At 39.0% G+C, this 16,849-nt stretch overlaps 1 protein-coding gene across 1 annotated transcript in view; it reads left to right on the forward strand.

Annotated features, from left to right (window-relative positions):
* Nucleotides 1-16,849, forward strand: part of PTPRT (protein tyrosine phosphatase receptor type T) — a 761,196-nt gene that overhangs the window by 628,290 nt on the left and 116,057 nt on the right. The window contains exon 13 of the mRNA XM_063297181.1: nucleotides 3,104-3,140. Coding sequence (XP_063153251.1) covers nucleotides 3,104-3,140 — 37 coding nt within the window. The remainder of the gene's footprint in view (nucleotides 1-3,103; nucleotides 3,141-16,849) is intronic.

Genomic DNA, 16,849 nt, shown 5'->3' on the forward strand with positions numbered 1-16,849 from the left:
TTCAACCTCACTCTTCAGGATGTCTGGCTCTAGGTCACTGACCACACTGTCAAAGCTATCCCCAATATTGTTATCCTGTTGTCCAGTAGGTGCTGCAGATCCTCATAGAACTGCTTCTTCAGCATCTGTGGTTGGGGCATATATTTGGATCACTGTGATGCTAGATGGCTTGCCCTGAATTCGAATTGAGATCATTCATTCATTTTTTGGATTGTATCCAAGCACTCTTTAGCCACTTTACTATTAATTATGAAGGCTACTCCATTTCTTCTGTGGTCCTCTTGTCCACAGTAGTAGATCTGGTGGACATTTGATGTGAAGTGGCCCATTCCAGTCCATTTCAGTTCACTGACGCCCAGAATGTCTATCTTTAATCTTGACATCTCACCAATAACCACATCCAATTTGCCCCGGCTCATAGATCTTACATTCCAGGTTCCAGTGGTGTGTTGATCCTTAGAACATCGGATTCGCTGTTCACCACCAGCACCGTCGGCTGCTAGCTGTCCTTTCGGCTTTTAGCTAGCTCGTCATCACGTCTGGGGCTAGTTGAACTCCTACTCTGTTCCTCCCCAGTAGCATCTTCCGACCTGGGGGTCTCATCTTCCGATGGTTGTACTGATCCATTTAGTTTTCACAGCAAGAATACTGGGGTGGGTTGCCATTATGTTCCCCAGAGTTTGCATTTAGTCTGACGTCTCTGTCATGACCTTCCCATCTTGGGTGGCCCTTCATGGTTTAGCTCATGGCATCATTGAGGTGCTCAAGCTCCAGCACCACGACAAGGTAACGATCCTTTGCTGAAGTAAAAGTAGATACCTCATTATTATCCAACCCTACCCTATAGTAGAAGGATATTGGATGTCAAGAAGTCATACCCCCATTAGCTGTACTGTAGAATTTAATACCAACTGAGACATAATAATTATCCCAGATTGGCACTGCAGAGTGTTCAGATTTCAGACTTTGACCTATCCCTGTTCTTTATTGTATGTATTACAAGCCAATACAAATATGCCCACAGAGTGTTATACTAAGCACTAGCATTGTTATGGGCCTCAGATATCAATCCCAAAACTCAAAGCTGAGATGTCATTTTGTTCTAAGAAGCAGGGGAGGTGATATGGAACAAACTACATTTTTCCCACGCAAAATCTGCACCACAACTGATAATTAAATGTGGCAATGTGTATTGTCCTTAGCAGGATGGCATGTCCGTCTTGTGCAACCATTTTTTTTTTTTTTACTAGACATAAATTAAGGATGAGGGGACTCTGTGCAAAGCCATATATTCAACGTGTGAGGAATGAAAAGCAACTCTTCTCAATTGCCAAATGTGTCCAGAAACCAATCTCAATTCAGTGACAGTTGAGTTGGGGACTTATGCAGAGCACTCCTGTGATGAACTCTAGAACTTTAACACCTGGACAGAGCTTATGTGTCTCCAAAATTTAGTGTAATTTGAAGCAAAAGAAAATAAATAAAAAAGTAAAGCTCTGATAAAGTCATTCCATAACTGGAAGCTAGAATTGTCAATCAGAAAACCTCTGCCTGTGCCTCTGCCCACCCATCTGTCTGATCTTTTTGTTTGATGGAGGCTTTGATAAGTTTGTAGGATGTTCAAAAATATGGGGTTAAAATATGTTTCTTAAGTACCCTCCTAAAGTCTCTGGATCAGCCAGTTTCCTCTTAGACTTCTTCAGATCAAAGTTGGTTCAGATCTGGAGGTATTCTGGATACTTCTGAAGGGGGGGATAGTACCTTTTTAAAAGTTAATTTGGTACAGCTGCCCTCTTATATTGGTCAACTAGTAGAAATATTAGCATTAGGACAGGCTGCTTAAAGAAGTATTGTGGAAGCAAGACATAATCAATGTATGGGTGCCAGAGGATGTAGAGTCATGTTTTTAGCTTATCCAACCAGAAAATGTATTTGCTATAATGAAGTATTGCTCCAATTTTTTAGAATTATTATTATTATTAAAATACAATAAGGTGAAAATCTTAAATATTTGAGATTATAGTGCTATTTTAATGCTTGCAAAATGTGCACAAAAAAGCCATATTAATGGAGCCCTATGATATACAATAATTTATAAAATGTTTGTTACCTGGAGACACATTTTTTACAGTGTAAAAAAGAGGAAGAAAGCAACATCTGTAGTTTATTAGCACCCAATAAATATATTTTTCAGAGCTATAAAGACAAATTACAAGGTCCAACCTGATTATGTGTATGAAGTGTGTGTTCTTAAATTATGCATAAAGATTATTCTGAATGAGAGATATACAAATGAGTCTAAATAAAATCTGTATGGTTTCCAAGGTTTTCCTATATTTTTATATTCTATCAGTTTTCTGCAAAAAAGAAATCATTTGTAACTATCTCTAATACTCTTCTGTACAGAGGTTTGTAAACATTTTTTTTTCAAGTTTTACATTCTTATGCTAGGCATATTTTTCTCAAACATATATTTCCTTATATATATTGAAAGTGTTTGACTAGAGCATGATGGATATTAGAGGACTCTATTTATGCCTGTGTATGTTTGTCCTTTTTGGCAGACAGTACCATTTCCCTTACACTGATGTGCATACTGAATTTGTTTTATATCCCCACTCTATTCCCTGACAGTAGCACTTGGGCTTTATTCACAGCGGTATCAATTTGCATTTAGTAGGGCTGAATACTCTTCAAAAATGATTTGGGTGAAGTGCTTCAAGTCTCATGCAAAAATAGCATTTCTCAGCTGTTCATTAAAGCAACCTGATCTTTTTCAGGTTTCCATATAAGCATGAAAAAAAATTGGTATCCTATAAGGAATTCATCATCAAAGTTATGGTGACTCTTAAAGCAGTGGGAATCTGAAAAAGATAATGTTCCTTTAAATGAATAGTAGATGAGAGGTGTATGCTTGCATTCATGTCAGGTCCAAAGCACTTCTAAACCATTCTCATTGTGTGCTCAGTGCTAGATTTATTGTGCTAGGCATAGATATTCCAGAAATACTCTTTATGTATGACTCTAGCTGAAGAATATTGTCCCTCCTTAAATGTTTCATAAAGAAACAATCTGATGTTCTTTCGTATTCTGTCATTTTCAGGAGACCAAAATAAATTGTGTCCGGCTGGCCACCAAAGGTATGTTGAAGATCTCTTTCCCCTTTCCTTAATCATAGAAACAAATTCCTGCAGTGATGTAACGTACAAGCACCAAATGATCTTTAAGATGCCCCTAGATGTTTCTTGCTTTTGTTACCACAGAATAACAAGGCTGGTTTTCTAAAAAATAGTTATTGTCATTTAAACTATACCTAACAAATACATTGGGAATGAGGCGGGTGCCTCAAAATGGAATATCCATATGTTGATTTAACCAGAAAAGGCAATATTGCTGTTGTTTTTAAAAAGATCTCTTTTCTCTCTCTACTTTCTTTCAAATAGTTTTTATGCTTTTAAGAGTGCAATGCTCTAGGCAGAGCTTTCAGTTTTGATAATGATGTGGAAGTGATAATCAAGCTGGTAAACAGAATTCAAAAGAGAGCACATGCCTTGATTTCCAATGAGACTGTTTTCACAATGTCTAAAAGTTCAGTCTTGATTTGATCCTGGCTTTGTACAAGTTTCACTGATGTATCTCCAGGGACCTTGACAAGAATTACTTAAGATTAATGCTAATTCAAGGTGAGAAATGAAACCATTGGCCACACACTAGTGTTTAGCTTAATCTAAACAGAATAGCAGTGCTTTGTTAAAATAAATTTGTCACACCTCAATCTAAATGACAAAGATGTGATTCCCGTGGAAAGGCATGATAGGTACCCTAGTATATTTTTGATTATTGTCATTCTTATGAACCTCTGGAGAATATAAAAGAATCAGACAGGTAGCTTTGCAAGCAAAGGTGCCAATAAAGCAATTTATTTGTAACAAGAAATAAAGAGGGAGAATTCCTGTCAGCCAGATCTCTAGCCTCAGTAAACATGTCCTTGAACACAGTTACAGAGATGGGAAAAATACATATATTTAAAAACTGCCTTACAGTTAGTTTAATGTAGATAAAATTTTCTCCAAATTTCACATTGGTATCAAGCTGAATAACAGAATTACTATGTTCAATTTATTTCAATGCCCATTTTCTCATGTTATGGTTTTATTTTTCCTGTAGCTTTCATTCTTGTAGTTTTATACTTTGATCATTGTCAAGATATAAAATTCACTGGGTATTAACACAATATTTAAATATCTGGGGAAACCTCCTCCTAATGTATAACAATTAAGGAGTAAGACAAGTAGCTATATACACATTGTAAATGCTCCTAATCGTCTTTTACACTGTATCTTCTGCCTTGTTTAGTGATTTAAAACAACATTCCAGAAATAAGAAAAACTAGTATCAATGGAGTCATGGATATCTTCATTGGTCTCTTATTTTAGTAGAAATAACTAGAGCATTTTAAGCAAATAAAGAACTTCATCATTACATTTAAACTTCATGTATAGAATATTCTTTTCCTCCACAATATATCTTCCATACTGACAATAAATTCCTCTTTATAGGCCTTTCTTCATTAGCTATATTTATAGCATCAAAGGAATGGCTTGGCAACCCCAGTTCTATTCTCTGTTTCAATGAACCTGACCTTGTCCTGTCTTTACACCATGATTTATACAGCCTTATCCTTCTGTTTTCCATATCACAGAATACCAACCAGCCACAAAATAATACTGAAAAGAGTCAGGACAATTCATCATTACACTGGCAGCTGTTTCCATCAGCAAAAGCGGTGTTCTGCTAAAGTTCACAGCTATGAAAAGGCTCTGTGATATGAAGCAAGACATAATGTCATGTGCTTAGTTCTAGCTTAATACAGTGGGATTTGTAAGATCAGGTTTGTGGCTTAGCATTATGTGTGAACCCAGCCATCATAGCTCATTCAGCAAAACTTGGCTAAAAAAAAAAAATGGCTAAGGTATGTGAAGATCCCAGAATTCAACTCATTGAATCACATCTGAATGTACTGTATTATTTCTTCTCCTTAAAATGGAAGGGAATTGATTGAAAATCTTGAAACACTGATGCAGAAATACCTATCAGAAAACCATATTGTAGTAACAGGAATGCAAGGGAATTCTTCTGCAACTGTCTCGAGATGAAACCTCAGGCTCACAAAAATCACATTAAAATGACATCAAAAATCCTTTTAAAAAGTGACTCAGGTTAAATTGGAGCCTTCAGACTTGTCATCCAAAAGTCTTCCCTACTAGTTCTCCAAAAACATTCATCCCACCACTTCCATTTTGCTTTCTTCCAAATCAGGGGAGAGAAGCAGCGGAAACATGCACATAGAAATGAAAGAACAGCCTTTTCAGGGAACAAACCTTGCTAGTTAAGAACTCCATGTCCCATCAACCACTGGCTTTCTCTATTTGATATGCTATTTATCACTGTTCCAGAAGGAGGTGTTAGAGGGGAAGAAACTACTCCCATTCTCCTGCTGTTTTTCCCACTATAATTCTTAGTTGGAAAGAAAGCTAAGGGAAGTGAAAGAAGGAAGGTGTTTGCAGGGCTGATGGAGTTTTAAAGTCTGAAAGCTCTGACTGGAACATGGATTAGCATTTTTCTCAGCTTCTCTCCTGAGCTTTGAAAAAAAAAGTCTACATCCTTATTTTACAAAAAACCCCAAAACCATGGGATCTCAGACTGTGGGTTGCAGCCCCCTGGGATGTCCTGAACAACTTTGAAGGAGGCCATAAAAGTTATTTATAGCTGATCAGGCTTGCATGGGCAAAGTGGGAGTACTCTATTAAAACTTGCTTCCAGTTTGCTAAGGAAAAGTAAGGAACAAAAGCCCAGAGCAAGGTTTGAGAGATGGCTCAACCTATGGTCATTGACAGATGGTTTCCTACCAGCAGGTAACTTCCAGTGTGGCAGGCAGCCATGTATCCATAGCCTTTGCTGTGTTTGTAAAAGTGTATGAATTGGGGAAATTCAGTATTTTTATCCTGTCTATCTTTTTTTTTTTTTAATTTCTTGGTTTCAAATTGGAAAAAAAAAACTATTTTAATTTAATGTTATTTATTGCACAGTAAAAGATAAAATATGCTGAGGGAGGGGGCAGGGAGGCCAAAGAAAAGAAAAGAGAAACATACTGTAGATAACCACGAGTTATAGGGAAAAAAATGGAAAAGCTAATGATGACCAGTCAAACTGTAGTGCTAAGCCTAACTCCAGAAAGTATGGTAAGAGCTGTACATTCATTTATCATTCATTTATTATTTTAGGTGGTTATAGTATGGTGAAGTTTGAGAACCCCAAAAGTTAATTTCTGAATTGTTTTCTTCATGCCAAGAAATTTGGACTCCCTACTTTCTCTTTAATGCTGGGAAGTAGATTCTTAATTAACCCTTTTCCAAAATAACATAGAAAAAGCACTTTTCATGTTGTTTTATTAGAAATTCTTCTTTTAAAAAAATCTCAGTTTTTTTAGCAATGGGGTGTGAAAGATGAAATGTAGGTGTAAGAAGGAAACATCTGCACTCTTAGGCATCTATCAAAAGAGAGTAGGCATTTCATTTATTCATTTCATTTATCTTCATCTTGAAATAGTTTTATAGTAGAAACATGTAAGCATTTGAGGCATACGGCAAATTAGGATATATATATGTGGTCTGTTACTTTGGACAAAGAAGGAGCTTCAGAAATAACACTAGTGTGTGACTCGAAAAGAAAGTAACTTTGGCTGAAAAATTGTAATAATAATGGCCTTCAAAAGAGAGGCAAGCAAGAACAACTATTTGTTCTTTACAACTGTTATACAGCCTTTTTTTTTTTTGGTCTTTTCTGACTTAGAAATGCTTATAAATTATTTGAGATATAGGAAGGCTATGGAGCGTATTGGAATGGGCAGCTATAATAAATTCATCACCATCAGCAGCAGCAGCAGCAGCAGCAGCCCTTAAAGTCCTATTCAGACATACCGTATTTTAAAGAATAATCTTAAAAATATATAGAGGGAATGTTTCTATCCTTTTGGACCAGCTGCAGTGTCTGAGAGTGAGAGGCATGGCATTTACACTCTCAAAGGGTTTCTTTTCTCTGTGGCTGGTTCCAGTTGATGTTGATGTGTGGGAGAGATCCAACCTGAAGCCACTGGTTTGCAGGCATCTCAGGGCTCAATGCTCTTGCCTCTCCTGTTTAACATCTAAATGAACCTGTTGGACAATATCCTTTGTTGACGGGTTAGGTACTATCAGGATGCTGATGATACTCAGCTATATGTCTCAACCCCTGCTCAAGCAAGTGATGCTGTCAAGATCATGTCTCAGTGACTGGAAGCTGTTCAGGTCTGATGGGGAGGAACAGACTCAGACTTGAACCTGAAAAGTCCAAGTGGCTATAGGTATATTGATCTTACAGTCCTGGTGATTTTCAATCCTTTGTTCTGAATGGGATTATGCTTCTCCATTCAGAGCTGGTGCACAATTTGGGGTTGTCCAAGCCTCACAGCTCCTGCTTGATGAAGAGATAGCAGCTGTGGCCAGGAAGGACTTAATACATATTCATCTGTGCACCAGTTGTCCTCTTGCCTGAATCAGGGGTCCATTCTCATGATCACTGATATCTTGTCGACTACTTCAATGTGCTGTACATGAGGCTGCCATTGAAGCCTACTCAGAAGGTACAACTGGTCCAGAATGCAGCAGCATAAGCAGTTATGGACATACCTCAGTACTCCCATGTAATACTTTTGCTAAGTGATCTGAACTGATTACCACAGAGCTTCCATGTGCAGTTCAAGGTGCTTGTTACCATCTATAAAGCTCTTCATGGCATAGGCTCAGACTATCTAAAGGACCATCTCTTTCCCATCATTTCTGCTTGCCCCATAAGACCTGATGGAGTGAGTGCATTTTGTGTCCCATCTGTTAATCAGTGTTATCTAATGGGACCTAGGAAGTATGCCTTCTCTGTTGTAGCACCTGCCCTTTAGAATAGTATCCCCCCAGAGATTTGGACTGCGCTGATCGTTCAAGCCTTCGACAATGAGCAAGAAACCAGGAGACTGTGAGTTCTAGTCCCACCTTAGGAGGACCTATCACTCTCTCTCAGCCCAACTCACCTCACAGGGTTATTGTGGTGAAAATAGGAGGAGGAAGGAGTAATAGGTATGTTCCCTGCCTTGAGAAATTTATAAAGATAATAAAGGCAGGATAGAAAATAAATAAATAAATAAATACAAGTTGGCTTTCCCCCAAGCTCTGAATTGTTTGATATGTGTTTCCCTCTGTTATGTGAAGTTTCTTTTTGTTTTTTCTCTCTTTTTTTAAGGTGTTATTATGGCTTTTAATTGTATGTTGCTCAGAGTTTTGAGTTATGGTGGCCAATAAATAGATAAGCAAGCACCTAGTAATGTAGTGTCTTCCTGTCTACTCTCAAGTACACTTCTTAGAGAACTAGAGCAATTGGTAGCTGTTATCTGATTCTGGGCCTTCTGCTAATGTTGTTGAAATGATGTCTTCTCCCACAAACAGATGTGCCATAGGTTTAATATATCAACCTAAAGGAGAAACACCTTTGTATATACAGTATAACTGTATACTCTTTGACTTCCATATAAACCATGACCCTTTTAATGCAGGCTCCTGGCTTGTGTGAAAGTCAGTGAGCTACAGCTGTACATGTGAAGGCTTTCAACCTATAGGTAATTATGCTAAACATGTAATAGGAATCTCTTGAGTTATATCTGTGGAGGTGGAGCTTACCCGGAATAGAACACCTGAATAGAGATTATGACAAAACTGTGTTATGTCTGAGAGAACTCTTGGTTCCTGATAAAGGTCATTATTATATTAATACTCTTTGGATGAGTAAACAGGTACAACTCAAATATTGTGGAAAGACTGCTATATTTTATATTATAGTGGTCTTTCTTTTATTTCACCTGCAAGTGTGTATGAATGTAAACCTACATGTGGGTGTGTATATAGACAATTTAATTTTAATGAAAAAAACTCTGTAACCCTAACCTATATTTATGAATTTTGTTCATGTGTGACTTGCCTTTTCTAATTACTTTATTTCTCCTCAAACTATACAGGAAAGAGTAGTCAAAAAGATAATCCATCATTTACAGTTTGATTAGCTTGCTATTTGTTACCATATGCTGGCAAAACACATTTTTTAAAATTGTTCCTCATTTGACTTAAATAATAATTGACTTAAATTGACTTAAATTGTTTTCCTCATTCTAAAATCTCTGAAATTTGGTTTGTGTGTGTGTGTGTGTTTTTAAAAGAGAGGAAAAAGAAATTTGTGTTATCAGAACTGAAAAAGTCAAGTCTTTATCATGGTTGTGATAAAGAAGTTCCCCACTAGATTAGGCTTCCTTAACCAATTTAAATTAAGAAGGATAATCCTGAACATCACTATTCTTCCTTTTTTCCCCCTCAGGGCAAGAACACGAATCCATATAGCATGGGTGAACAACATCCCTCAAGCTAGCTTCTTGGTGGCTGCTAAAGCTGCCTGTAACCATTAATGCTTAGAATTATTGACACAATTTCTCATCATTTTGGCGGAGGTAATACACAATAGCCTCTCTTACAATAGGCTTATAATAGAGTTTTAAAAATTAAGAACTCTACATATCTTTTTCCAAGACTAATGGGGAAAAAAACAGCTCCTTGATTTAGCTTCATAATCCCACCAACGGTGGTCCTCAGGGTCCCCCCAAAATTTAAGTGTGGCTCCTAGTCACCTGTCTCACCCTAGGAAGGAGGCAGTGGAAAACCACTTCCAAATTTTTGCCAAGAAAACTGCAACGACTTGTCCAGGCAGTCACCAGGAGTCAATACTGACTTGAAGGCACACACACCTAGTCACCAAAGGCCATACAGCATGCATGGAGAAAGAGCATCATGGTGATCCAATCCTTTAAGAAAAACATACATGTAAACATGTATGTTTGTTTCCCCCAAAGAAGGAATGGTTTATTCTTCATTGGCTGTTCACCTTCATGTTGTTTACTGTATGTCATAGAGTTACTTTCTGCATGTTCTGCTCTCTTCTGAGATAGTGAAGGACCAGTAACTTCTTCCCCTTTGCAATGCGCTTGGCCCAGAACTGTTTCTCCAAAGTTGCTCTACTCTTTCCCTGATTTCTTTCTGCCTTTGTTCTAGTGTTCCTGAATAAACTGGGAAACTGTCTGTTCTCTTGTTTGATTCCACAGTCTTACTGTGGAGTATCATGGTCTTCCAGCATGGGATAGCATTTCTGCATTTCCAATTGTAATAAACAGTAATTACCAGTGCCTCCAAAATGAAGTATTAGAAGCTGGTGTAAAATGTCAAAACAGATTATGTTACACTTAGTAACAAGAGTATCTGACGTAAAACCCCATGACAATTGCTAAAGAATGTAGAAACTAAGTCAAACTTAATTCTTTTTCATTTCAGGAGTTTGGGTGAATGGTGATTTATAAAATGAAATATGAAATTCCCTGACATGGAACTAAATGAGGTGGGCTGGACTGAAAAAAAAATTAGAGAGGGGGGAAAAAAACAGGAAGGGGATATTTAATATCAGCACCTAGGAGGTAGCTTCTTCCATTTCTACTCATTTTTTTCCTCCTATCGTATATTTGTCCTCTTTTAAAGTGATGTCAAAGTTACCAACTTCATTTATGTCAATCCAGCAGTCCTTCTATGGTAATCAAATAGTCTTCAGGCAACATCAATTCATTCTGAAAAATAAGAAAGCATGCACATTGGTTTCCCTTTGTAGGATGAAAGTCCTGTTTAATTAAGGGGTGGGGGAGTGGATACCAGATCTTTCTGCCATTTCTGTGCCTTTTGAACTTTAAAAATAATGAAAAAGAATAAAACATTGATAAAGAAATTAATCCTTTTCTCCATAATCATTTGGAAATCAACTCATGACTCCTTCATCCCAAAGCCAACTATTCACCTAATTAAAATATGGGGGACAGATATTTTGGTTAGTCCTTGAACGAAGCAAGAATTGTCTTCCTAAATCAGCTCAAAAGTCAATCAGTTTAGTCCTTGTTTAGCAACCATAATTGGGACCAGCAACTTAGTTGTTAAGTGAAGCAGTTGCTAAGTGAAATTGTGGCTGTGCTTATGATCTTACTTCAGCTTTCCTTTGCTTAACAGACCTGTGAAGGTTGTCAATGCAAGGATTGGTTGTAAAGTTACTTTTTCATCACTGTCATAACTGCAAGTGGTTGCTAAATGAGGCAGTTGCTAAATGAGGAATGCCTGTATTTTTGTGTATATGTGTGTACTTATAAATTTAACAAAGATGCAAATAATTTTCCTTTCAGTTAGGTCAACTGAAAAGAAAAGACTAAATATATATCTCTGTTATTTATATATAATATATCCTGTTTTATTCCAAATTGTGAATTTCCTAAATTTATTAAAAATGTTCAGTATATTCAAATTTACATCTTAGCATTAAATATGATTGATGTACTCATCTGCAGCTACTCTACATTTCATTTGCATATCCCTCAAATGGAATATAAAACTATTATCTTCCTTTTTTTCTTTATTAATAGTATAGTCTGTTTAGTGACTTTAGTCTTTTTCATTCTTTAACTTGTATCCATGAAAAACTAGTTATGTATAAATGAGAAAGAGGTGGGACTCTATCCAGGATAAAATAAAAAATAAATGAACATGTTTATCAACCTGAATGTGCATCATTAGTGAACCAAGCATTCCTTTCAAATAAGATGATAATTAAACCTCAATTTACTTGTTCTCTGCCACAGAATTTTAATTGAAAAAAAAATCTGTTATTGAACCCTTAGTTCTTTAATGACATATATATTTATATTCTTTAATTTGAGCTGGGTTTCTTTTTTTCTTGTGAACTGATATTTTTCTTTCTCCCGAAACAATATCTGTTAGTACTGACACTTTATTTGTGAAAATTACATTATCTTGTGAAAGGTAAACAACTGATTCATGTAATGCAGAACATGTTTCATTAATTCTAATTGAAACAAAGGCAGAGGACTCATAAATGGTTCTTTATCTTATATATATATATATATATATATATATATATATACTGTATATATATACATACATACAGTATATAAAAAAAATTCTGAGTGCAGATTCTTAGAATTAAAATACAGTTTTCTGAAGTGGCACATTTTTATTTTTATTTCCCTTTTTCTTTTCTCTCTCATGCATGCTGCCTGGAAACTGTTTTTCTTGTTCTTAGCAGTAATAAGTAGGCAACAGGTGACCACTTGCAGCCCACCCAGCCTCATGAGCACAGGTGATTATCAGTTCAGGAAAAGAACTGTCATAAAAATGCAAACATTTTGACAGTTACTGGATTGTTTTGTCATATTTTGTCTACATGTTGAAACAACTATGCTCTCATTTCTCATTCTGATTTGTTTAATTGAATTCTTAATAATTTTGCACTTGGCCATCATAAGTTCAGTTTGAATATCTGCAGGTAGCAGTTAAATAATACCTTCATCCTGAATGACTACACCAAGAATGATACTCCATTGCCAAACTAGCCTTGAAACTTCAGATATAATGCTGGGAGGTAGTGATCTTTGGATTGTTTGCAATTCTGGATATTTTCCTGGTAAACAATTAGAAGAAATTGCTAATGGTACTTCTTTAAAAAAAAAAAAATACTGAAAATCAAAAAGGGATATAAAAAAAGTCAAGGCAGAAGTAAAAAAAATAGAGTATGAGATATCTTTTCAGAATGGTTGACATGTTGGAAAATATGACACTAGTCAGTTTATATATACGGCATGATTAATTTGGCTTCTCCATGAATTTTGCCAAAATCTCATCCAATCCATGCACACACACGATAAGATATAGATGCAGAGTTTTTCCACAAAATGGAAACCAAGAAAGAGTTCTAAAATTACATAAATATAGTAGCTGATCAAACATGGCTTTGTTTTAGAATTCTGCTTTCAGATATAAAGCCTACATTCTCTTCAGAGGAGAAAAGAAAGATGAGCTTTATTCACTTACATAAATGTAGTCAGCTTAAGCTTGCTGTCTTTAAAATGGTTCCAGGCATCAATATCTTTTTAGAGTCCAGTTTGAAACCAGGACAGAAAGTCATGTTAGCATTCTTTTTTTCCAAGTAGAAGGATATAAAAGATCTGTACTATATACCCATTTCTGACATATTCAAGAGTGTAATGATTGCCTACTCTAATAGACTCAGACTCACAAGCAGGGACTTAATGATATCTGATTTATTAAAGAATAGTATGCAAATACAGAGAAAGCTGAGAATGAGCAAAAGCACACCAAATACAAACGAAAAACCCTCGGCTCAAACGTAATCCCTCCCCTCGCCCTGCCGTTGCAAACTCCCCCCCCCCCCCAGGTGCTGGTAACCGTTTCTGCTGATTTCCTGGGAAAGGAACTTTGAACACACAAGATAACCCAAACGCATTCCAATCCAGCTACTAACATATAACAATCCCACGAGATGGAATCCTCCTCCCCTCCCAGACGAAACACGCATCAGCCAAATGACATGTGAAACGTTACGATGTAATGGCAACATTGGAATGGTGAACATGACATACCGCCCCCCCAAAAATACTAAGGAGCAGGTTTCATAGGATAAGCTAGATGAAAGCGTCTAACTAAAACAGGAGAGTGAACATCATGGGCAGACACCCACTCAGGGTGGGGAAAGTGTTTCCACCGAATGAGGTACTGCAGGGTGCCACGAAGTCTGCGAGAATCAAGGACCTCCTTCACCTCAAAATGTTGCTGTCCGTCAATCATGATCAGAGCAGGAGGTGGGGGTCGTGGATGCCAATGATCAGAGTGGTTGACAGGTTTGAGCAAGCTGCAATGAAAAACAGGATGTAAACGTTTCAGATTGTATGGCAAATCGAGTCTAAACGTGACAGGGTTAACAACTCCCACAATGGGAAAAGGTCCAACAAACTTAGGAGCCAATTTCTTCGAGGGCTGAGGGGACTTAATGAACTTAGTGGAAAGGTAGACCTTATCACCAACTTTAAAAGGTTGAAGGGCTTGTCGCTTATCGGCGTGCAGTTTATAGGCAGATTGGGCATCAGCCAACACCTGTTGAATCAACAAATCAGCCAGTTGAGCAGCCCAATCAGAAGCAGAGCAGGGCTGTGTGGAGGGTTGAGGCAACTCAGGAATGGGAACAAAGTCCTGGCCAAACACAGTATGGAAAGGGGTGTGCCCCGTGCTCTGATGGACGGCGTTGTTATAAGCCACCTCAGCAAAAGGTAGCAGATCAACCCAATTGTCCTGCTGATAGTTGACAAATGCCTGCAAAAATTGCTCCAGGATCGAATTAAGAGCCTCTGTAGATCCGTCAGTCTCCGGATGTGATGCAGTGGACAACGCCTGCTTGGTACCCACCAGCTTTAAAAATGCCCTCCAAAATTGGGAAGTGAACTGTGTTCCGTGGTCTGTGATCAAGCGGGAGGGGCTCCCGTGAATCCAGTAGATGTGGATTAGAAAAAGGTGGGCCAACTGCTGCACAGACGGAATGGAAGCACATGGAATGAAATGGGCTTGCTTAGAAAAGTAGTCCTTTACTACCCAAATCACAGTCTTTCTCTGACTAGGAGGCAAATCCACAATGAAATCCATGGAAACCTCCTCCCAAGGACGGGAGGGGCTAGCCACCGGCTGCAGCAGCCCTTGCGGTTTGCCCCCCTTCCATTTAGACATGGCACAGACAGGACAAGAAGCAATATAACTTTTTACATCACGTCTCAATGTGGGCCACCAGAATTGGCGGCGCACCAGATGCAAGGTTTTGGCAAAACCAAAATGACCAGCCACTTTATCATCATGAGACCTAATCAAAATTTCCCTTCGCAAACTGTCAGGGACATAGAGGTGGTTTTGCTTCCAAGCGAAGCCTCTGTCAAATGTAACATTGTCTCTATTCGCTTGCAACCAAGTGTCAGATTTCAGCTCTAGCAGAAACTGTTGTTGCAATTGCGAGGGAATCGGCGTTCTTCCCCCAGCCGGTGAAATGGAAGCTGGGGGCAGCTGTGCATGAGTTTGACTGTGTGTGACAGCTTGCAACCCCAATTGGGGTGCTGTCCACACTGTATCCACAACGTCAGGTGCGTGGACCGAATCCTGTGGCAGGCGGGAAAGCGCATCAGCCAGGAAGTTTTTCTTGCCTGGAATGAACTTCAACTTAAAGTCAAAGCGACTGACAAATTGAGCCCAACGGATCTGCTTAGGACTGAGCTTACAGGGCGTGCTGAGCGCTTCCAAATTTTTATGGTCAGTCCAAACTTCAAAAGGACATTTAGCCCCCTCTAAGAGGTGGCGCCATGCCTCCAAAGCAGCCTTGACTGCAAAAGCTTCTTTTTCCCAAACATGCCATCACCTTTCCATCTCGGAAAATTTCCAGGACAGATACGCACAGGGCTTCAGGCGGCCACCAGCATCCGCTTTCAGCAAGAGCGCTCCAATTGAGAAATCGGAAGCATCCACTTGAACCACAAAGGGTTTAGTGGGATCAGGGTGTTGAAGAATGGGTTCAGCGGTGAACAGGCTTTTGAGTGTGTCGAAAGCCAACTGGCATTCAGGTGTCCAACTGAGCAATGCCCCTGGGTTCTTCACCTTGCGTGCGTCCCTCAACCCCTTCGTACGTAACAAATCAGTGAGAGGCAATGCAATTTCGGCGAACCCCTGGATGAATTGGCGATAATAGTTGGAAAATCCAAGAAAACTTTGGAGCTGCCTGCGGGTACGCAGGCGCTGCCACCCCAAAGTGGCTTGAATCTTCGCAGGATCCATTTCAATGCCCTTGTCAGAGATCCTGTACCCCAGGTAGTCAAGCTGAGTCTGATGAAATTCACACTTAGAAAGTTTAGCATAAAGCTCAGCCTTTCTCAGTTTGCTAAGCACCTGTTTCACCAAGCGCTCATGTTCCTCCTCCATTTCAGTATAAATCAAAACCTCATCGAAATAGACCAGTACACCCTTGAACAAATGTTCATGTAACACTTCATTGATCAATTGCATGAACACCCCTGGTGCCCCTGCCAACCCAAAAGGCAAAACCTTGTACTGAAAAGAACCCAGAGGACAATTGAAAGCAGTCTTCCATTCATCCCCCTCCCGTATGTGGATGCGGAAATAGGCTTCCCGCAAATCCAGCTTAGAGAAGATTTTCCCCTTAGCCAGATGTGCTAACATGTCTTTTATTATTGGCAGAGGATATTTGCTTAATATCGAGACCTCATTTAATCCGCGGTAATCTGTACAAAGTCTCAGTGTCCCATCCTTCGCTCGAAACAAGACGGGGGCGCCCACTGGCGAATTTGCTGGTTCAATAAAACCCCTGGCCAAGTTTTTGTCCACAAACTCCCGCTACGCAGCCAGTTCCTTTTGCGTCATGACATAGATTTTTGGTTTGGGCAGTTGCGCGTTGGGGACCAACTCTATCGCACAGTCAGTTTTTCGATGAGGTGGAAGTTGGTCCGCTTCCTTCTCACCAAACACATCCGCAAAGCTTTGGTATTGCTCCGGCAAGCCCTCCAGTGGGGTGACAGTGAAATGCGGGGTTGCTGCCGCCGCCCTCCCCACTGCAGCCTCCAGAGCGTCATCCTCCCCAGGGGCTTGATAGAAACCATCCCCAAAAGTCAAAGTTCTGTGTACCCGATTTATATAGGGGTTTTGTTGGACCAACCAAGGAATCCCCAGAATGACTAATGGATCCCCCACAGGTGCTACCACAAACAGCAGCCCCTCACAGTGGCTGCCCATTTGCAATGCCACCATGCCTGTGAAATGGGTGACTGGCT

The sequence above is a fragment of the Candoia aspera genome, chromosome 3 (assembly GCF_035149785.1).
Source record: "Candoia aspera isolate rCanAsp1 chromosome 3, rCanAsp1.hap2, whole genome shotgun sequence".
NCBI classification, from domain to species: Eukaryota; Metazoa; Chordata; class Lepidosauria; order Squamata; family Boidae; genus Candoia; species Candoia aspera.